Source organism: Haemaphysalis longicornis, unplaced genomic scaffold (assembly GCF_048455015.1).
Source record: "Haemaphysalis longicornis isolate Haplotype H1 unplaced genomic scaffold, Haemaphysalis longicornis Haplotype H1 scaffold_8, whole genome shotgun sequence".
Lineage (NCBI taxonomy): Eukaryota > Metazoa > Arthropoda > Arachnida > Ixodida > Ixodidae > Haemaphysalis > Haemaphysalis longicornis.
This window is the reverse complement of record NW_027526445.1, coordinates 122,531,187-122,552,957: the sequence shown is the minus strand read 5'-3', so window position 1 is coordinate 122,552,957 and position 21,771 is coordinate 122,531,187. Positions and strand designations below refer to the sequence as shown.

The window sequence follows — 21,771 nt, the reverse complement described above, 5'->3', positions numbered from 1 at the left end:
TTGAAACACGAGAAACAGACGCCCGCTGTTTTTTTATATAACTTGGAAACACCACCTGCCCCAAATATTAACCCAGCACTCGACTTTCTTGTTGCCACGCCCTTGCGACTTGTCCAGAGGGTCAGTGAAGAATTGGCGAGGGAAACCGAGGCAGGCTTGACAACCCGGAAATTTATATGAAACAAAGCAAACCCCCAAATCAAACAAATTACAACACCAACAAAGCCACACAATCCGAACAAACTCTTAACCAAAGAAACACTAGATAAAGAGCCCAGCGAAATATACTTTCCGATGTGCTGTTGCAAACCTCGGGTGCCCAGTTTGCCACCGAGGTAATGCAGCAGCCGACCTAGCTCCCCCATTTGCTGTGGTCTTGCCTCGTCTTGCGTCCGACGAGGATGCCACACCTTGCGGCCACTGGCCTCCGAATAGACGTCGCATCCGCTTACACCGCCGAGGGGCCCCGTCACCGTTCGCTCCTAGACTTCACCCGCCGAGCGAACATTTTCATGTTCATTTAATCAACTTTCCTCATCACCAAGTCATGCCCCTTTACCTATGTCCTGCGGCAAAATAAACGTTCTAAAAAAACTGTATGCAAACACTCTCCTCTATAGCAGCTACAATGTCCTAGAACTAATGCCGGAATTCCTTCATTGGCCTCTCTGCCCTCGGCACTAATCTTTTGTTCTAATTTTCGGAATCTCCAGATTCCTTTGCGGGGAGTTTACGAATTGGCTCATTCGTTGGCGGGAAGTTTAATTTCCCACTTTGGCCTTCTTCTGGAGCCCTTCTTCTTGTGTGAGGTTCCGGCGCCAAGCTCTTCGTGCTACCTTCTTTCTTTCCTCCTTCAACGTTGTCTCCGGTGGTATCCCTAACTCGTGACAGCCTTGAAACACCGACTGCCTCGTCTACGGCAGCCTCCATGCATCCATCTCTGCTGCGCGGGCGCCTGACCTTAAGGCTGCTCCTGTACTCTGGAGCAGGAAGGTTAAAAAAATTAGCGCCAGTGGTTTGCAAGTAAACCTGTATTCACATGATGTATGCTTGAGACGAGGGAGAAATCTGAGCGAGGTCGTGACGTCACCGCACACAGGCTTCAGCTCTGCCGACTCCTTTCTTCACACGGGTGATGTGACTTTAGTAAAAACAGCAGTGTCTGCAGATCATATTGGTCGCCAACCTCGACACCTGAGCAGAACTGCCGTCGCGTCCACGAACTTCAATCGAGAACATAGCGGCAAAACGAAGATGGTGGCTTTTTGTTCTTCTCCATAGAGGAGCGCCTCCAAGAAGCATGCCTACTGCCGCAATGGCTGCAGCTTTACTGTAAACTCATGACATCTTCAAAGACAAGCTTTGGCTTCAAATTGACAACTGTTTCAGACACGCAGAAGCAAGGCAGCGATGTTTACAGCGACGGCCGTATACGCCGTACTCGTTACAACCGATCGACGCTGTGTTATGTGACACACCGGGATCACATATCAAAAGCAGCGAAAAAGGAATGCCGAGAACTTTATAAGTTGCTCTGGTTACCCGATGAACCTAGAAAATCCCGGCGCCTGCGCCGCCAAGGCTCGGATCGTTCGTAGACTGCGAATGAAATCACCAACCTCCGATCGGAGCGGGGAGGCGTACACAGATGTCTCGACGCACACGCCACGCGGTGCGTCATCATAGGAGTCCACGTCAAATTTCCCCGTCATGTGAATACCTCCTGACCCGCCGCGGTGGCTCAGTGGCTAAGGCGTTGCGCTGCTGAGCACGAGGTCGCGGGTTCGATTCCCGGCCGCGGCGGCCGCTTTTCTGATGGAGGCGAAAAGCAAAAACGCCCGTGTGTACGAGATTTCGGCGCACGATAAAGATCCCCAGGTGGTCAAAATTAATCCGGAGCCCTCCACTACGGCGCGCCTCATCGCCTGCGTTGCGTCGGCGCGTTAAACCCCCACAATCAATCAATCAATACCTCCTGAGAAAGAGTTGTTTGCTATGGTGACAATTTTGCTTGCATAAAGGTGCAAATTAGCATCGTCTAACACAAGACGAGCCTACATGTACAACGACGACGTAATCAGAGCGATTCTCGTGAACCTGGCCTCGGCCAGCGGGTCGCAAGTGTGGATTTTGCGGGCAACGACAATCGTACAAACATACGATTTTTTGTGTTAGGTAAATAGCGTGAATAAAAAACGAGACGTCGTTGGCCGCCTTCAATGACGTGGCACACAATGAGTCGGGAGTGCGCGAGTTCTTGTCCCCGCCACTTCGCGAGAACCTTGCGCGTTGAGCCCGTGCTGTTTAGTCAGCGCCGCGCGTCCTTACGCGCGGATTCCGTTGGTTTTCCTGGTCTTTGTTCCGACGCGTGCCAGTCAAAGCACGTGGCCTCCGGCGTCAGCCGCAATATAACTTGCACTCGACGCCGTACATGCAAGGGAGACGGAAAACCGTAATACCCTTGCTAGTTTGCGTCGTGTTCTGTGCGGGCAGAGCCGCGCGCAGGCGCGTAGCATGACGAGCAAGTGGACAGCAGCCAGCTCACGAACAAGAACTGATTTATTGGCACACAGCGCGCGCTTCCTATACGCGCTGGCGGTTCCTCATGCGCGAGATAAAGAAAAACATAACAGACGACGCCTGTCGGTGCTATCAAAGTTTGGTTGCAATTTTTATTGTTATTAACACCGAATAAAAGCTCATTTTCTTTCTCTCTTAACGCAGAAGACAGCCGCGTATCCACTGCTAAGCTAAGCTAATAGGTTTTGAGGGGGGGGGGGGGGGAGGTGGAGGGGGAAGCCACAATGCATTTTTGTACGATGCGGTAGAACCCGCGCAACATTCGTTGAAAACGGTAGCCCCCACGTTTACGATTGGAACGATTGTCCCTAACGTAATAACATAAACTCAGCCGATGCATAATTATACGACTGGAGGGGGAAGATATTTTATGGGTGGAACAGCACATCTGTACTTTTGTAAGCGAATGCACCATGCTGGACACATAGACCACACTGTTAGAGTGCCTCCCAAAGTGGTATGACAGCGATTGCCCGTGGAGCATATTTAATAGAAACTGAACACAAACGTGGGCACTAGGGTAGCTCTAGCATTTTTATTTATTTTAAATGCCTTAGAGACTCCAATAAGAAGCACCTAATAGGGGGGGAGGACGTGTACACGATGGAAGCGAACTGTCCCTATTGGTGAAGGTAAGACGAAAACGGAAACTGGCAGCGTGTTAGAGGTATAATTCGATTAAAACACCAACGCAGAAATTTGAAACAGAAAGAAAGTGTCAGCCACTGCGAGGGATAAAAAAGTGGTTGATGTCTCTTTCGAGAAGCAATGAATGAACAAAATTTTTAATCAACAACAGGTACTGGTGTTAGCGCAGCACCTGTTGTTGATTAAAGATTCTGTGTGTGTGTGCGCACGTGCGTGCGTGCATGTGTTTGTGCGCGCGCGTACATGTGTGTGTGTATGCGGGTGTGTGTGTGTGTGTGTGTGTGTGTGTGTGTGTGTGTGTGTGTGTGTGTGTGTGTGTGTGTGTGTGTGTGTGTGTGTGTGTGCGCGCGTGCGCGTGTGTGTGTGTGTGCGTGCGTGCGTGCGTGCGTGCGCGCGCGCGCTCGTGCGTGCATGCTGCGTGCGTGCGTGCGCGCGCACAAAGACGATGGCGACGACGTCTATGCCGCGACGTAAGAGTGAACATATGGTTTATTGTAGTATACCCCATGACATGTAAACTCTAAGATCACGGGAAGGGTGATCACCGTTACAGTCATCACCTATATCTTTTCTGATTTCTCTGTTTACTGCGGCGGTGGCACTGTTCAAAGGGCGGCAATCTTTTGATCATCATCGCCATCGTCGTCGTCGTCGTCGTCGTCGAGACTTGCATCTGATGATGTGGACGTTATTCAGAAGCAATTAAGTACAATTCTGTTACGGTGGTGAAGGTAGCGAAACAGAGTTAGCAGCGATCGATAGGTAACTTTTACACCGTTGGCTGACAATTATAATGACAATCGCGTGGATAATTCAGTATAATTTTATTGGAGAGGAGGCGGAAGCATCAAAGCAAGAAATCCCATTTTGGTTTGTTTGTTTTATTCTTGCAGCAAACATGCCAGTACAGGGCGAAAATGATATTTGTAACTACTACACCTGCCACAGTTTAAAATTCGTTATCCAAAAGTGGTCACTCCAAACCTAAGTTGTTAAACATAATTGTGGCAAAGCCGACGACTCATTTCAGTTACATCAGAGCAAATGCTGCTGCTTCAAAGAGCCCCCCGTGTGGCACACTAATACTGCCGAGTGAATCCGGCCATCGTTCCACTGTTCCTATATGAATCGGGGCACGCTTTAAACGTAGCTCTATGTGGTAAGCAGAGATGCACGAACACGTATATCGTGATTGCTTTCCATGTGCACCACCACCTCGCATTTCGCGATTGAAGCAACGTAACCGTTAGCGATCGAGTCGCCTCTGCTGCTCCTCGCTGAGACTGATCACTTTCACTCCATCTTTCAGCCCATTTCTGTATTTGCATTTTCACCCCATTTTAGCCTTTCTCTCCGTCTTGCAGGGGCACCGCGTCCAAGGACCTGAGCCTCAAGGCGTTACGGTACGTGAGCGCGCTAATGTTCAACACGTCAAACACTTCACCAATATTCCATTTACAGTGTACTAAGTGCTTTTTTTGAATCGGGCTTTTTTTGATACTGTAAAACTACGAATGTAGTTATAAAGAAACGGTTGCTTTTCCGCTGAGTGCATTTACCGCGTTGGGAGTATTTTTGTGTTGCCTTTACCGCACTCCGCTGAAGCTGCGGGAAACAGAGAGGAAAGCGGTCAAGTGCGCAAAACGAGAGGGGAAAAGGAAACAAAGAAATTAGCTGTGTAGTGACCAAAGAACGACAACATTAGATAAAAATTCTAATATTTTATTACATTATTATTCGTGACTCAAAGAATAAAAATTTTTTTTTCTCCGGACGTTATGAAATGATACGTATCATATACCCATAAAAAGCAGGTATATGTCTACCTACTTATATAATGTCGGTATATAATGTATCATATACCCATTTAAATGTGGGTGCATGTACATATACGTATAAAAATATGTGTAAATGTATTATATACCCATAAAAAAGTGTATCATATACGCATTAAAATCCGTGTAGACCCGCCGGTAGTGCTTAAAACGGAGGAAGCCATTTTTCAAACTGTACGTGGGACTCAATGCGGCCAGTTTTGGAACTACAGTTTCTTGAAAAACGTGTAGGAAGTGTGAGAAATGATACAGCAAGCATTTCTTGGCAGTCGACAGGCCCAGGTGCGAGTAAAAAAAAACCCTAAAGATTGCGTATCATAATGATACTTGGGCATTACAGGGTTAGGGAATGAAACAGGCAGCGCCAGTGAGAAAATTGAGCAGAAAAAAAAATTTTGTATGCACGGGCATATGATTTGAGCGTACATTAAGACATCCAGTGGAAAATTGAACGAGTGGTTGTAAATTGCAATTTATGGTTTATCTTGTCCTATTCCTGGTATAAAAAATTTTATTCACCAAAACCACGTAAAAGGATAAGTGTTTAGAAGTCGTGGTGGCCAATGCTTTACATTGCTGTATCCCCGCAACCAAACATAAGAAAAGCGTGTTTGCTGAAAAATATATTTGCTTTGCGACGCACTGAACTTGTGTGCTCACCGAAATGAAAGTTTTCGAACCCACCAAACGTTCAATTTTACTCTTAATTTTTTTTTCTTATTCATATTCTACCACAAGTAGGCATTAGATTTTCGCACGTTTCTAATTGAAAAGTACATCTCAATAGAAAAGATATTCCGCGAAAACAGAAAATCATTTTAGAGACTTAGTTGTTGAATGAAAATGCTCGATGATATTTCGCGAATAAACACACTGTGTGAGCAATCCAGCCCACTTATGAACATGTGCCCGACTCAGTGGTGGAGCTTTACAAAAATAGCCTACCGTATCGGACCTTTCCACTGCACAATGTGCGCTGCAGGCTGTTCCTCGGTCTGCAACTGTTCCCTTGCAACCACAGCGCCGCGGCAGAAAGCGGCGCCAATCAGCACAAGTTCCGCACGGCACTCTCCTGTCTCGCATCGTCGATCACGGTACGTGAACTGACGTGAAAAACCAAGAATAGTGCATAATAATGTATCCCTTTACAATTTTAGCAGCGCCATCATTGTAGCGCTTGACGATCTCTTTCGTAAACACCTATCCGTTTTTGGAGTTTAACTGAGACAGCTTGATTTGCTTATGATGCTTCTTCGTGTTCTGCTGAGACACCTTCGTGTGCCTTTTATGGCGCTTTTCCCAGCACGCCAATACCACGCCGCCATGCGACGTCATCCCTTTGCACACGGCGCACTTCCACTCAGAAGCCTACGCGCCGCGCCGCTCTGGTGGTGACGTCACGCTCCCACATTGCGCAGGCGCGGTACCCCCGTCGGCTTCACGGCTCCCAAAGCCGAGCGCTGGGGCTATGCAATGACGTCATGCTCTTCCACAACGCGCACATGCTCCGGAGGCTTCATTCATGACGATAAACCGACTCTAGCTTCCTGTAAAAAACCATTGCATGGCCTTATCACCAAACTGCATGGCCAAAACAGCTCATCCAACCGATTTTACCAATGTTTTATTTCTTAGACAGTGTGCATGTTTAAGGGTATACCGTGGCTAAAGGCGTAAATACATCAGTGCACATAATACCTACAACAGTTCGAACAAAATAAATGACAGCGAATTTCTGAAAGTAAATATTGAAGGTGAGAGTATTTCTCAGTTTAAACAAAGTGAAACATAACATTTATGAAAACGGAGACGAAAAAATGAACCTGAGCCCTTATCAATTCATACATCACGAGCGTTACGTTTATGCAGTAATTTCCATTAGTTTATAAGCAGCGCATACAGAAGCTAACACAAAAGCAAAAACCACAATACACAGCAGGAACAATAGAATTTTTACTTGCTCGCATTCTTCGCTGCATTTAATCAGACATTACGCATTCCAATATTATTTGTAAGCAATTTTTTAGTCTATAAAACACACCTAGTCAATTGTATAGAGACATAGGTTACCGAGTTATGACGGAAATATTTGTGTTTGCTCAAAGCGTCCTGCACTTATAAAATTTTAAGAATGCGTGAAACGTCATCAAAATTGTCGTTTAGTTCTTGCATATTTAACACTTCAGTTGACTTATCATTAACATACTCAGCCATTTCAGCCATAAAGTATCTCCCGTAGAGGAATCATCAGCGTGATCACTTTTTGCACCAATTGTACTACCAACCCTTCACGGGAACTGGATGGTATACGTGAATTTACATCAAAAGATGTTGCTCGTAGAGTTACGCATTCGTGGCTTCGATATTTATTCCATCACAAAACGTGACCTTGCGCACCTTAATACTCACTGAGCGAAAAATTCGGGCTTACTGAGCGAAAACGCTGCAGACGACGCATTCAGCAGCCCTGCCGAGAGCGAAATGGACCTTTTCCACGAACGTTATCTGCGCATGCCCGTGTAGGTGCCGCCATTACTTTTGGTGGCTCGCTCTTATCACATTTGCCGCTTTTTACTGGTGCCATGGGCGCGCCTGGACCAACTTCATACAGATCATTATTGGCATTCGGTGGCCACTGCCAAAGTGCTGTCATTGCACGGCCAATCACTGAAATTGGCAAACGGGCTAAACTTTCTCCAAGTGCGCACCCAAAGAGCGACGTCTGCTCAAGAAGTTTAAAGAGCGAAGCGCGATGTGAGTGCTAAGCAATCCTCTTAGCTATATTTACGGGCGCGCCCCGCAATTAGCAATATCGGACAAGAGCGTCACCAACAATCTTGGCCGAAAGAGCCACCAATTGTGATTTCCATTATTGCCGCTACTAGCGCTGTTCTTGTAGTGGAAAAGGTCCATTGTTCAACTCCGCAGGAATACCGGGAGCAGCGGGGCGGGTGCGATCGCGCTCAGCCACCGCGGGACGGACTCGACGGACGTGCGCGGAAAACGCGTTCCAAGGGGGAGAAAAAAATCGCCCACCTTCGCCACTGAGATGCGAAGACTAAGAAAACATCGGGCTGGTGGTCTTCAGTAGCTTTAACTTGGCTTTCCTTAGGTCTGCCCCTTTCAGATGGTTAAAAAGCGAAGCTTTATCCATACAAACTGAGCTAAATAAAAGTCCCCAACCAGCCCTCTTAAAGGAGCCATGAAGACAAAACACAAGTTGGGTTTATTAGAAAGACTCCTTAGTCCGGATAACAATGAACCAATATCATCGCAATCTTCGAACAACTAACGGAGAGAAGGAGGAGGCAAAACGTTTTATTGAGAAAAAAAAAGAAGAGGGTGGGCGGCGTCCTCAGTTCAGGAAGCCGCGCGCTTCCGCAGCCCGGGTGGCCCGGTTGATCAGGCGTTGCTGGTCCTCCGGGTGCAGGCTGGTCAGCGCGCGTTCCCACCGCTCAGGGGATGGGGAAGGGAGGGGATCGGGATGGTGCGGGCAGAACCATACAAGATGGGATGTTGTGGCGGGATATTAAAGAAAACGTGTGAAGCAGTCGCGACCCCCTAGCCAATTTCCCGCAACTTCTCTATGACGTCACGGAACCTTGTTTGTGCGATTGGCGGCCGCCTAACTGACCTGTCGCCACGACACATGACTGGACGTCTGTAATGGGGCCTCTAGTTCCATTTGACCGCATCACTTGAATGCTAGCTTGCAGTTAACGCACTGAAAATTATGTTTTATTGTTGGCCCATATGACGTCATTCTTGCTCATAACACGTCACTGTGGCGCAAAATTTGAAAGTTTTTAAATACTTCTTGATTTTTTTTTCGTCAAAAAAAACATCTTTTGTGGCTGTAATGGAGCTGAGTGAGATACTGAATCCAAGTTCTTTCAAATTAAACGAAGTTGTATTTTCTCTTCATGGCTCCTTTAAAGTCCAAAATCCAAGCTGCCAAAATCCGCAGCGAAAAGTGTACTTCAACCCAGCCAAAGTCCGAAGCCAGCGCTCGCACTACGAACCCGAAGGAAATGCTGAGCGCCCCGAATGCGATGATAGCGCAATCGGATAGACGCCGTTTTCACGGCGCGCGCGGGAGACCCAGGGAAATCGATTTCCACCACGGGAAGTGTTTTGTTTTTGAGGCGCGCACTCCCCACACCTGCTCGTCGTCTCCTTGCGTCCTCGCCACTTTCCCTCACACTTCTTGGCCTAGCATTTCCCCCTCTCCACTTCGCCCATGATGATAGTTTTCTGTCAACGATCCACACCGACAAAGGTCACGCTCAAACAGATCCGCTGTTTAAAAGATTGGCCGCGTATTTGCTGCTTTCGTTGCAAATATCGACGAAAGACGGTAGTCATCTGCCGCTTCGGCCAAGTAAATGCCTCCCTTCTCTTTCCCGCTCGCCTTTTATTCTGTTCCATTCCCGTCGCGCTCCTCCCTAGGTAAACACGCCAGAGGTTTGCTCAAGTAAAAATTTAAATTTACCGCGTTCCACTGTTCAAGACCGGGTGCCTCGATGCCCGCGCTGACGTACGGCGGAGACGCGCGTGAATCGAGACACCATACTGCGACGTTTATAAAACCACGTTGCCCTCCTCCACGTGCGTTCCAAGAGGAACGTGGAACCTATCTAGCGGAACCTTTCGTTACTGTTGCCGTTTCATTTCTTTTGAATTTTTTTTTTCTGAAGTGGATGTAGTATAGCATTTTCTATCGCAAAAATCAAGCATCCATGAATGTTTTCATAAAGGAACAATGCAAATATCACTTTTGTGTTGATTTTTTACTTCATATTTGCGTAATGTTTTGTTCTTGTTCAAAAGTGTTGAACCGGACGTATACACTTTTAGATTTGGCGGTGGGTATATAAACCTATTGTGCACATTGCTTCTCTTTGGCCGGGCGGCTGATTCGAGTCACAGACATACGGGCAGACAGACCAAAATTTTCGCGTTCAAGTAGCCCAAGAAAGATGCGCCCATGCACTCCGTACCGATGGGTAATCAGCGAAGCTGGAACGTGTGGCCGCTGTTTACCCGCGTTTTTCACCCCCTCCGATGCGTCATTCCCACTCACCGGTGTCGGTAGATGCGACAGTGCGGTGGCTACGTCATCTACGAACCTAGCCAATCCCTCTCTAAGTCCACTCCAACCATGGTTTTTTAAGTGCGAATGCACTTTATAAGCGACCCCAAACCATCCACCGCCGGCGGCGGCGGCGGCGGCGGCGTCGGCGTCCGCAGTGCTCCTCAATATTTAAAAAAAAATTCCCCCGCATTTCCCCGAGGGGGAGAATGTGAAAGTGCGAATGCACGGTTGTCGGCCCGCTTGCGGCGCTTGCGCTCGGCCCCCGCAGCCCACCGCCTCGCCGCCTTCTCTTCCATCTCTTCCATCGGGTTTGTAGTATCACGTGTACACCACGCAGTTATCAAGCCGCTATAACGCCGCTGAGTCGCCAACGCACGCCGCTGACGACGTAGTTTGAATGCGTTAAAGATATAAGGCGCGTTACTCACGCTGATATCAGCGTGGCGTCCGTGGCTTAGTCGGTAGCGCGTCGCGCTGCGGCCGCAAAGTCCTCGGATCGAAACCTGGCGCCGGATGCTGTTTCTTTTTTAAATATAGAGGAGCACTGCGGACGCCGACGCCGACGCCGCCGCCGCCGGCGGCGGATGGTTTGGGGTCGCTTATAAAGTGCGATGCACTTATATCTTAACGCGCCTTATATCTTTAACGCATTCAAACTACGTCGTCAGCGGCGTGCGTTGGCGACTCAGCGGCGTTATAGCGGCTTGATAACTGCGTGGTGTACACGTGATACTACAAACCCGATGGAAGAGATGGAAGAGAAGGCGGCGAGGCGGTGGGCTGCGGGGGCCGAGCGCAAGCGCCGCAAGCGGGCCGACAACCGTGCATTCGCACTTTCACATTCTCCCCCTCGGGGAAATGCGGGGGAATTTTTTTTCGTGCTTTCACGTGCGGTTGCGCCGGACGAGTTTTCTGCGAACATGGGACCACCGGATTATCCTTCCGCCTAGTCATATAAAGCTCCTCCTCAAAGAGAGTGTTTAATGACCTCCGTTCTCTGTGAGGCCGGTTGCGGGATGACGTGGCCGCGTTTCCTGTCCCGTCCCGTGTGCGCAACATCAACGTTGCACGAGGGTGTCCGTGGGGGAAGGCTAACTAACCACGAAGGGGCGCGCTTCCGTGGCTGTCGTTGCTGCGGGAAAGCTAGCTTTAAAGGAGGTCGCGGTGGTTACCGCAATATCCCCCCCAAAAGAAAGGCCTGCGGAAATGGGGCGCGGGCTGATGGTTGAAACAGCGTTTCGTTAGTTCGTCCCCCGTGCGCGATGCCTTTTCTTTATGCGAGATGATTTATTTGTCGGGGGAATAAATCTACGGCTTACTTACACAGATGCAGCCTGCTGGTTCGGGAATATTCCAGCCTAAGCACGGTAGTACGTTTCCTATCATTACAAACACTCCCCTTCTCTTTCTCGGCGTGTAGCGCAAAAAATTGGCACCGTATCTGCTCACTTTGCTGCAAATGTCATCGAAAGACGAAAGTTTTGCGCCGCCTCTGCCACTTAAATGCCTCTCTCCCCTCCCCCAACACCCTCCCGCCCTATTTCCCTCCCGTCCCGCTCTTCCCGCGATAAACACGGTAGAGGTCGCTCAAGTCAATTCGAATTTGCCGCGTTCCACTGCTCTCACACCATCCACAGGAACCTTTCATTACTGTTAGAATTGGAATGCCGCCACAACCGCCGCGGTGGCTCAGTGGCTAAGGCGTTGTGCTGCTGAGCACGACGACGCGGGTGCGGTTCCCGGCGGCGGCCGCTTTTCTGATGAACGCGAAGAGCAAAAACGCCCGTGTGTACGAGATTTCAGCGCACGTTAAAAGATCCCCAGGTAGTCGAAATTAATTCGGAGCCCTCCCCTACGGCGCGCCTCATCGCCTGCGTTGCGTCGGCGCGTTAAAACATACAATCAATCAGACGGCCGCCGCTAGTCTCAATGGCGAGATCTTTTATTTTTTTGTGTCAAAATATTGTTCACAACACACATTTTTTATTTCCTAGGGGAAATATAAAGCGCACACCTATGTTTAATGAAAAGAACACTGCCTAGTACGAGTTATGTATTGGTGATTTGCCACGAATATGTCTGACGTTTTCTGTTTGCTGAAAAATGTGGACAAGTATACCAGATTTAGTGAACCGAAAGGTTTTGCCAATGTAAACTTCTCGTTTCAGAATTATTCTACCTTTGGCCGGGTGTCTGAATCATCGGACAGACATACATATAAACAGGCAGGCCAAAATTTCCTGTTTTAAGTAACTTAAGAAGGACTACATCGTCCTACGCCTCAGTGCTGTGCGTGCCTTGTGTTTCCCGCACGTCCTATCAAAGGACATCATTCGGCATGAAGCACACGTAGCGTCTTTATCCGAGGAGCAGTGAAGTGAGGTAGAATACCCAAGCTATGCCCTGCGTTACGAAAACCTTCTAAGCAAACTTTTAAAACTACAGCATGATGTGTTAACCTAATTTGAAACATTTTTTTTTACCTGTAGCGCCAGCTAGCGGCTGAGTCAAAGGCTAGGCTTTCACGTGATCATGATGCACTTCCTCAGGCCAGATCTGCCAGTGTCTTCTCTGTAATGTTTTAGATGCAGAGCATCTGATTCACTCGCCTTGTCCCTCCGGCGTCGTCGTCGTTGTTGTCGGCGTTGTCCACCCCTCTGCCATTCTCCTCGCCGCGCGAGCTGCGCTCTCCGCCGCTCACCCCCTCTCCTCTCCGATAACGAACACTCTCTCGCGAGGGGCATTGGATTGGATTTGATTACATTGGATTGGATTGGATTGGATTGGATTGGATTGGCTTGGCTTGGATTCGGTTGGATTGGATTTGGATTGGATTAAAGTGGATTGTGTTGGATTGTGTTGCGTCATAGCCGCGGCACGTTGCGTCATAGCCGCGGCAGACGCGCTGGGGCCGGCGCATGTGCAGTACTCTCTCTTCCGCGGTTTCCTCTCCTTCGGGCGCGCTGCGCATATAACCGGTGTGCCGTTCTCCGGCGAAGCAACATCCACGCTTTGCTCAAACACCTAGAGTCCACGCCGCTTTACAAGTACGCCAACGTCGTCATCGGCTGGGACCAGCTTACGCAGTCCCCTCAACGTTATGCGCGCTATAAAACGCGTTCCCTTCGCCGCTCCGCCTATGCGTCGCATCTACACAAGGGTTCCCGCGAGGGGAGGTGGGAGTTTTTTGTCTCGGTGCTCTGACCGTTTCAGTGGCCACGTTTGCTCTCTTGAGCAGCAGCACTACGGAGTTAAGCGGCAACGTGCACATGGAGCGTTTTGCTCGCGTCTGGCGGCCGTCGGCGTCTCCTAGCGGCGACGGGAAACGTACGTTGGAGAGGACCAAAGGCATTTTTTAGCTAACAAAGCAATCTGGCAGGTGTTGGGAAGGTAAATCGTGCTCTCCAACATTTTTCGTGTCGCCAACATGCAGACCCGCCGTGGTGGCTCAGTGGCTAAGGCGTTGCGCTGGTGAGCACGAGGTCGCGGGTTCGATTCCCGGCCGCGGCGGCCGCTTTTCTGATGGACGCGAAGAGCGAAAACGCCCGTGTGTACGAGATTTCGGCGAACGTTTACAGATCCGCAGTCGGTCAAAATTAATCCGGAGCCCTCCACTACGGCGCGCCTCATCGCCTGCGTTGCGTCGGCGCGCTAATAAACCCTACAATCAATCAATCAATCAATCAATCAATCAATCAATCAATCAATCAATCAATCAATCAATCAATCAATCAATCAATCAATCGCCACCAGGAGGCGGCGACGGCCACCAGACGCTAGCAAAACGCTCCATGTGGTTGCCGCTTTATAGCAGGGCGGAGAGCCGGTCCCGGTACGGTACGCACCCGTACACCTACGCATGCGCACAAATAGATTTTTCGGACTCTGCGCATGCGCAGTAGGGCCTGTCGCCTACCGTACGGGGACCGGTTCTCCGCTCTGCCATAACTCTCAACTGACTGCCTGTCGCTCCGTTTTTCGCCCACCAGTATCGGCCTTCTTTCGCCGTCATTTCCGTTCCTTCCCCTTTGCCACACGCACTGGCTGCAGACTCGGTTTCAACCGCGTGCAAGCAGTTGCGGGAGGAGTAACAAGACCCGTCGAGGCAGCGGCAGCTAGCGCTCCGCTCTTCTACTTGTCTCTGTGGCAACTTGGCCAGCGTTACGAAGGCTCTCCGCGAGTTATTTCCACCCTGTCGTACTCTGCTCCTCTACAGCTCCCTCCGGTTACAGAGCGATGCGAAAATGAGCACAGCGCCGGGAGAACCTTGCCGAGATAGATGTCAATTTTGCTCGCGCAATAAGAACAATCTCTTATCTGTACATTCTGTGGAAGCGTCTTTGTGGTGCATTGAACTATAAGTAATCGAACTGCACCGAGCGTGTTGACCACCCCCGTTTTCTATGCGTCACCTCATGACTGACGACGCGCAGAGGTTCGTGGTCTTCGGCAGTGCTGGCACTGCTGCCTCGTTCCTGGTGTCCTGGGGTCGCCGCCTGGATCCGCGGCCGGGCCTCTTCATAGGATCATTCGCGGCTCTGTACAGCGTAAGTCGGTAATGAACACCAAGCATCGGTAATGAACACCAGTCGGTAATGAAATCGGTAATGAAACACCAAGCATCGGTAATGAAACACCGGTAATGAACACCAGTCGGTAATGAACTTCGGTAGCTTATTATTATCCACCTTCTGGTGTACTTATGTGGATGTAAAGAGTATCCTGCGCTTGGGGGTGGCAGCAAATTCTGCTCTGACTGCACCGACTAAGGTGATCAAGGTCTTTTTGATCTCCGGGCCATGACTCAAGCGTCTACGACATACCGGGAGGAGCATTCGAGTAGCGAGTGATCCTTATACATATACTTGTGCTGCGTGTGCGTGTGCGCGGTGTGTTTTGGATAATCATATGGACTGGCGCACTCGGCAGCGCTGCCTTGCCAAAGCAAATGGCACGTATGCGCCGGTGCAGATGACGCGGTGCGCCCTCAGGCTACCCAGCTCCAAGCAGGCTTGGCACGACCCCGCCGCGGCGCTGATTGCCGGCATGTCCCTGGCCTTCTGGCCCAGTCCCAGGATCACGCTCTACTTTGCCTTCAAGTTTCTCGAGGTGAGTGCGTGTATTGATTGATTGATTGATTGATTGATTGATTGATTGATTGATTGATTGATTGATTGATTGATTGATTGATTGATTGATTGATTGATTGATTGATTGATTGATTGATTGATTGATTGTCATGGTATTGGTTGGAATTGTCGTCTGCTAATTCCTTATTTAAATTAAGGGGTCGAAAACCAGCCATGTGTTTACTGCTGTTCCCAAACTTATCCTGCTGCTTAAAAGGGCCATGAACACAAAACAAATGTTAGGTTCATTAAAAAGACTGCTTTTTCCCAATAACAATGACGCTAATTTTATTTGATCGCAAACTTGGAACAACTAATGTAGATACAGAAAGTCCCCGTTATAACACAATCCCTTTATTCAAAGTTTTTGACGGACTCAAATGCACTGCAGAAAAAGCAAGTTATCACCGCGTTTAACTAAGTATTGCTTATAACGAAGTGATTTTCCCGTCCCAAGGACTTCATTACACCGAGGATTTACTGTATTCAGGAAAGCAAGCAAAGCAGTTGCGACTCACCGGTCACTTTCTAGAAGGGTCCTTATGACGTCATAAGATCTTGTTTGCGCGGTCGGCGGCATCCGACCAAAGCCAAAGCCCAGAAACATGACTGAGATTGTATGCGATTGCCGTGCATGGTGTCTCCAATTACGTTTGGTCGCATCACTAGGTTTCTAACGTGCAGTTAACACGCTTATAACTATGTTTTCATTGTTCCCTCTATTTTTACAGCTGACATCATGTAGCGCGAAATTTGAAAGTTCTTCTGAATATTTCTCATCTTTTCTTGGTTAAAAAACGTCTCTCGTGGCTGGCCTAGAGCTGAATTAACAAATGATTGCTTTTTTCAAGGTTGTATTTTGCTTTCATGGCTCATTTAACAAGAACTACTTCGCAAGAGACATTGCAGTACATGACATTCCCAGCCATCGTTTGTTCACTCGAATGACGCAGCTCTGCTACAACCGGGGCGAAGAGGCCGGCATCTTGCCCTCTGGTTCCCCTGGTGCTCATTCCGTCCTCTTTGCCATCTGTTGCGGCGTTCTTCTAACAGTGGTACGTGTGTTAACCACGTCGCAACAAGTACGACTCCGGTACTGAGCGTTAATTATACCAGCGCGCGAAATGCATCTTGTTGTAACTTCAAGTAAAGCGACGATTGTGCGGGGCTCGCCGAACGACCTCAAAGGCTCCATGGCCCCAGAATGGAAGAACACAAGAAACCAAAAAGAAGGAGGCCACCTATAGGCGTTGTCCAGCGTGGATAACAGCATTTGTGGCCGCTAATAAAGCGGCGAACTCAGTATTTAGGGGCGACACAGACATTATGTATCGTTAAAGATGGCAAAAGTTGCTCGTGCAGAACTCGCTTAGAAGTTTTTCTTGCTGTACGGTAATGGCGACCGGAAAAGTAAAGCAAGGACAGCCAGAAGAAGCCTAATAAATCAATTCCTAAATACGGGTTTCCGGGCACAAGCTATGGGATAGCGAAATTAGCACTCATCTCAATTGAAGTCCAAGATAAATTTTACATGCGAATCATATCTTGAAAATCCCTGGCGTGTTTTATGGCGTCGCTTTATGCAAAAACCGTTTTGAACTCCCAGGGCACCGCATGCGGTTGCAAAAATACTATGAACACGAAGTATTTATCGAAAGACCTTTCGAATTACTGCTGGCCCGGCTCATGCATGTCATTGATGTTCAGCGCAAAACCTGCGGTGCGTAACCGACAGTGCCAGCGTTCTTTTAATCAAGCATGCACGTTGAAAAGCTAAGCATGTTAGAAATGACTTGGAAGACAGACGATATAAAAGCGCAACAAAAACAAGAGATGTCAGCTCTATTAAGTGACGCCAACAACAACAAAATATCAAGAAATGAACGCTGGCTCGAGCTATTGTTGTGAGCGGCGTCAATATGAAAGAATCCAAGCATTAAGTCTGTGGCTGTAGGGGCGCAAGTTCAGAGCTTTGTTATTAATACGGCGGCTGTCATATGCACCTACAGTTTTTGCAGCACTCAGCTAGCTCACAATAGACGTGGTTGGAAAACTTTGGGCACAGAAGGACCGCTTTATAAATTCCAATTTTTCCATAGAGATAACTGACGAGAAAGCTTCGTTTACATTGTGTCTTTATGTTTTTTTTAGGGAGTGCTGCAACCGCACCTCGTGCGGCCGTCGTATCGCGCGTTCATCGACAGCCTCATCGGGAAAAGGTAAGCACCACCCCGAAGCCTAATGAGGACGCGCAGGCAGTTATTTCACGTCGTAACGCAGTTTTTCGCTGTTACGCGTTAAAGGGGCCCTGAAAGGCGTTTTGAGCACACTAAATGAACTAGCGCAATCGTTAGATTGGTTCGTCAACGTCATCTGTGCCAAGTATTACTCTTTTACGCGCAGCGGAAAGCTCACACTTTTGTTGCAAAGTTTGTCGCTTTTTTCTCACCCTTTCCTTCGTGTTTTTGGACGCCGCCATCTTCACATGTCTACGTCATCGATTCCCAGATGTTCGTCATGAGCTAGACATCCTGCTATTGGGCGACTTTTTCACGCACTTCCGCCACAGAGATGAGTCGTCTGCTCAGCGTCGGCTCGCCGGCTGATCTGCTGCAGCGTAGTGCCGGAGTGCTTGGACATTTTACGACAAACGAAACAAGTGTAAACAAACGCTTAACCGTTTGTATTCAATGCAACACGGCCATAACACGACATGCATATTCTCTTACCTGAGTGCGTTCCATAAAGAAAGCGTTGAAGCCCCGTCACACTTCTTTCGTGCAATCGCAGAGAACGCCCTGAGCCGAATTCCCGGGTTTGACGCACACACTTTATTCAACTTGTTTTGACGTTTAACTTCAAAACAATCCAGAGATGTGTTTCGAACGAACACAACGTCACAACATGCGTTGCAAGTCTGAACCGCGATTGAGAGAAGATGGGTTGCCTCCTCCTGCCCGTCGTAAATTCGGCACTCACCTCGCGCGCGGTTTGCGGGGACGAACAGCAAGTCACTTAACTCTGGCGCACAAGCCGAGATGGCTTCCACGCACACTGCACATACCCCATGCGAGGTTGAGTCGTACGTCGCTCGAGAAAGATAATCCAGACCATGGGAAGCACTATAAACCCTCAGAAGCACAGCGTCGCATTTCATCGCGAAACAAAGGCGTCCACAACACACACACCATCGCCTCCTGTAATGCCAAACGCATCTCGCACTTCCCAATGGGAGTGAGTGGTACGCCTGTAGTGCCCACATGTCGCGAGGTGGGGCCCCAAGCTGAACCGGGATCACGGAACCGTAACTGACTTCTAGAGCGGTTTGTGCCTTGTTGCCAAGGCAACCGATGTTTGAGATTGTCAAAGAATTGGCGCTCGCTCCAGCGCTCAAGCTCAGAGGCGCGGCGGAGCATGTTTTGCCAACGTTGCCGCTCTCCACCACGCGTCGCCCCAAGCTGAACTGGTCACATGATTGAAGCGTTTTGTGCACGGGTTCTGTATCGGTTTAAAATATTTTTTTTCACATGCCGCCGGCAGGAATTACCACCGCCGCAAAATAAGACCCGGCACCAGCGGGGCCACATCTGATACGGCGCTTTTTGGATAAACAGTGCGCCTTCGACGAAGGCGTGGCGCATGTAGGCTTTCGAGTGTCAACAAAGCTTGCCCATAGCAGACGACAGTCTGAGCAGCGCAGTAGCGGATGTACGTCACCGCTGCGGAGCCCAGCATCATGGGAGGGAGGGCTCGCCGCCGTCAACGGCGGAGAGTAAGTTGAAAGGAGGAGGAAACGCGGCGCGTCGATAATGCGCGGTTTTTGATTTACGATTTCTCAGCTAATACTCATCGCTTTAACAAAATTCTTGCGGGAGGAGATTGCTAATACATTGCTTTATTTGGTTACATGTACATCCATGCATCGGCGGAAGGTATTTCAGGACCCCTTTAAAGGTGCGATGAGAACAAAATTTAAATATGGTTCATTAAATAGAGTGCTTTGTCCCGATAACAATGATACTACCTTATCGCAAACTTGAAAGAATTAATCGAGGTAATCAAGGAGACATATCACGCAGTGGTGACTCCCCACCGCATTTTCCGGCGATGTCTCTTTGACGTCACAGAATCTTGTATGATTGGCGGCATGCCGACGTAAGCCACTGTCAAGAAACTGTCAAGAAACAAGACACATCAAGAAACATGGCCTCAGTTCTGTTTGATCGTATTGAACGCTAACGTAGGGTTAGCCCCCTGATTACGATGTTTTTTTTTTGTACTGGCCCATACCACGTCACTCCTGCCCATATTACGTCAATGCAGCGCGAAATTTGAAAGCTCTTCATTATTTCTTGTATTCTTGTCTTCGCTTAAAAGGGTTTTTCGGGGCTGTATTGGAGCTGAATGAATTACCAAAGGAATAGTTCTTTCAAAGTAAACGACGTTGTATTTTGACTTCATGGACCCTTGACGGGAGGCACGGAGAGAAATTTATAACGCTGCTAGCTATACCCGGGGTGGTGTGGCGTTATTTGACAGTGGAGGCGCCTGGGCACCCCATCTGCGTGTTTTCGCTTTCTGGTGGTATACCAACGTTTACTTCCCCATGTTGCCGCACTCGGCCTTTTCGGGGTGAAGGCGCCGAAAGTTTGGTATCCGCATTCGCTGCAGCACACATCGGGGGCCTTTTCACTCTAGTGGGTCAGCACGGCGTCAGCAAAATGTGCGTCAGCACAATGTGCGTCAGCACGGCGTCATTTCACCGCGTCCACACAGGAACTGGATTTCTTCGATGTGCGGTCGTGAAGGGGCAACCAGACCCCTTGACGTGACGTGTTCTGAGCGGTGTCTCTGCAGTGCTTTGTCATCATGGGGTTCATGTTTTGTATTTTCTTGAGATTGTTTTTGTTTAGCTTTCACCTTTCCCTATAGTTATTGATAACGGGAGTATTTTACTGCTTATGAAGCAACAAACTTTCAGTCGAGAGTCAGCACCACAATTGCGTCTTCCTTCCTGTCGCGTATTCGTCTTTCTGCGCTGTTTTTAAGTTAGTGGCGTAGCGCAAGAAATATTTTTTGTGGAAAAATGGCCTTGAGAAACGAGAAGATGACACCCACAGGGGGGGGGGGGGGGGGAGGACGCAGTGCTAAAAAAATTTCGGGGGTGTTCTGACCCCGAAACACACTCCCTAGCTGCACCCCTGTTTCACTGCACACCTTTTGCTGCTTCGGTATGACTACGGAAATTCGACGGCATATATGTTGTGGTATGAATTCGTGCAGTGGAGCAAAATGACACTATACAAAGGCGCAGCAATGGTTTACCGCTAAACGTCTTCTTTCTTGAATGTCTGTGTACGCCTTTGAACTACGGAAGCTGGGAGCTAGCGGAAAACCTCAAAAAACGTCGACGAAGAGGCATCGCCGTTTATAAAGCAAGCTAAATAACGTGCTATATAGGATGCGATGCGTACGTAGCTATCTGTGATGAAACCTGCAACTGTTTGGCTGCAATCACGCGCGTGTGGCCCTAGAAGTAAATATAGCTTAGATAACGCGTGCCGGATAATGGTGACAAAGTTATGGCAATGGTCGAGTAAAGTTTATTTACCAGGCATACACAAGTGCAATTCTGTGGGGTCACGAGAGAGAATCGTCCTATGGTCCACAGAGGTCGCTGTGCTCCGTTCGGAGCAGGTGGCAAAGAAGGTCGCGACAAAGAAGTTCAGGTGAGATAGAAGTATGTGTATTCGGGAAATTCACTTTGCCGCTCTCTGTTTCGAAAATCTTACCTCGTACGTCTAAGCGACTGCCTGAATTAACAAAAAACGGCTCAACGTGCATTGTTTTCCTCGCAGGATGCGGTACATCAACGTACCTGCCATTGCAACGCTGGGCTACGGAACCACCAGCATCGTCCCAGATGGTCTGATCACAATGCCCGAACTCGACCCAAGGTTTATCAGCGAAAAATACAAGGAGACGCTTTGGGCGAGGTCCCAGTAGCTCAAAACAGACTCCTCCGATTCCTGTTCCTTTCCTTTGTTCCAGGCCTCTGTCGACACTTATTTCCCACACTTATGAACAGTAACTTTTCTTTTTTTAAATGCAGAGCATTTCAGTAACTCACGATGTCACCCGCGTTGACGTCCGTAGGCGTCCGTAGTCGTAGTCCACACCCCTCCCCCTACACTATACAAAAAAATACTATCCGGCGCCTGGTTTCGATCCCTCGACCCTGCGAGCGGAACGCAACGTACCTGGAGCTCTACCCACTGCGCCACAAGCCGACACAGAATGGGAGGCTACGAACGCGCCTTATATCCTTGACTCATTCAAATTACTGCTGACGAGCGCTCTCTCGTCAGCAGTTGCCACAAGTGCAACAACATTAACGTAACGCAAACTACTTAACGTCGTGCGCCCCCGGAAATGCTCTGCATTTGATCGTGCCCCTCGCGAGGGGGATGTTTCACTGCGTCGC

General features: G+C 48.9%; 1 protein-coding gene across 1 annotated transcript in view; it reads left to right on the top strand.

The window, feature by feature from the left end:
* Positions 1–21,379, top strand: part of LOC144150042 (transmembrane protein 135-like) — a 51,545-nt gene extending 30,166 nt beyond the window's left edge. Inside the window, exons 7-13 of the mRNA XM_077681840.1 lie at positions 4,593–4,631; positions 6,046–6,157; positions 14,592–14,705; positions 15,130–15,267; positions 16,241–16,342; positions 17,439–17,506; positions 21,146–21,379. Of these exons, the coding sequence (XP_077537966.1) occupies positions 4,593–4,631; positions 6,046–6,157; positions 14,592–14,705; positions 15,130–15,267; positions 16,241–16,342; positions 17,439–17,506; positions 21,146–21,293 (721 nt within the window). The 3' untranslated portion in view covers positions 21,294–21,379. The remainder of the gene's footprint in view (positions 1–4,592; positions 4,632–6,045; positions 6,158–14,591; positions 14,706–15,129; positions 15,268–16,240; positions 16,343–17,438; positions 17,507–21,145) is intronic.
* The last annotated feature ends 392 nt before the right edge of the window (positions 21,380–21,771 follow it).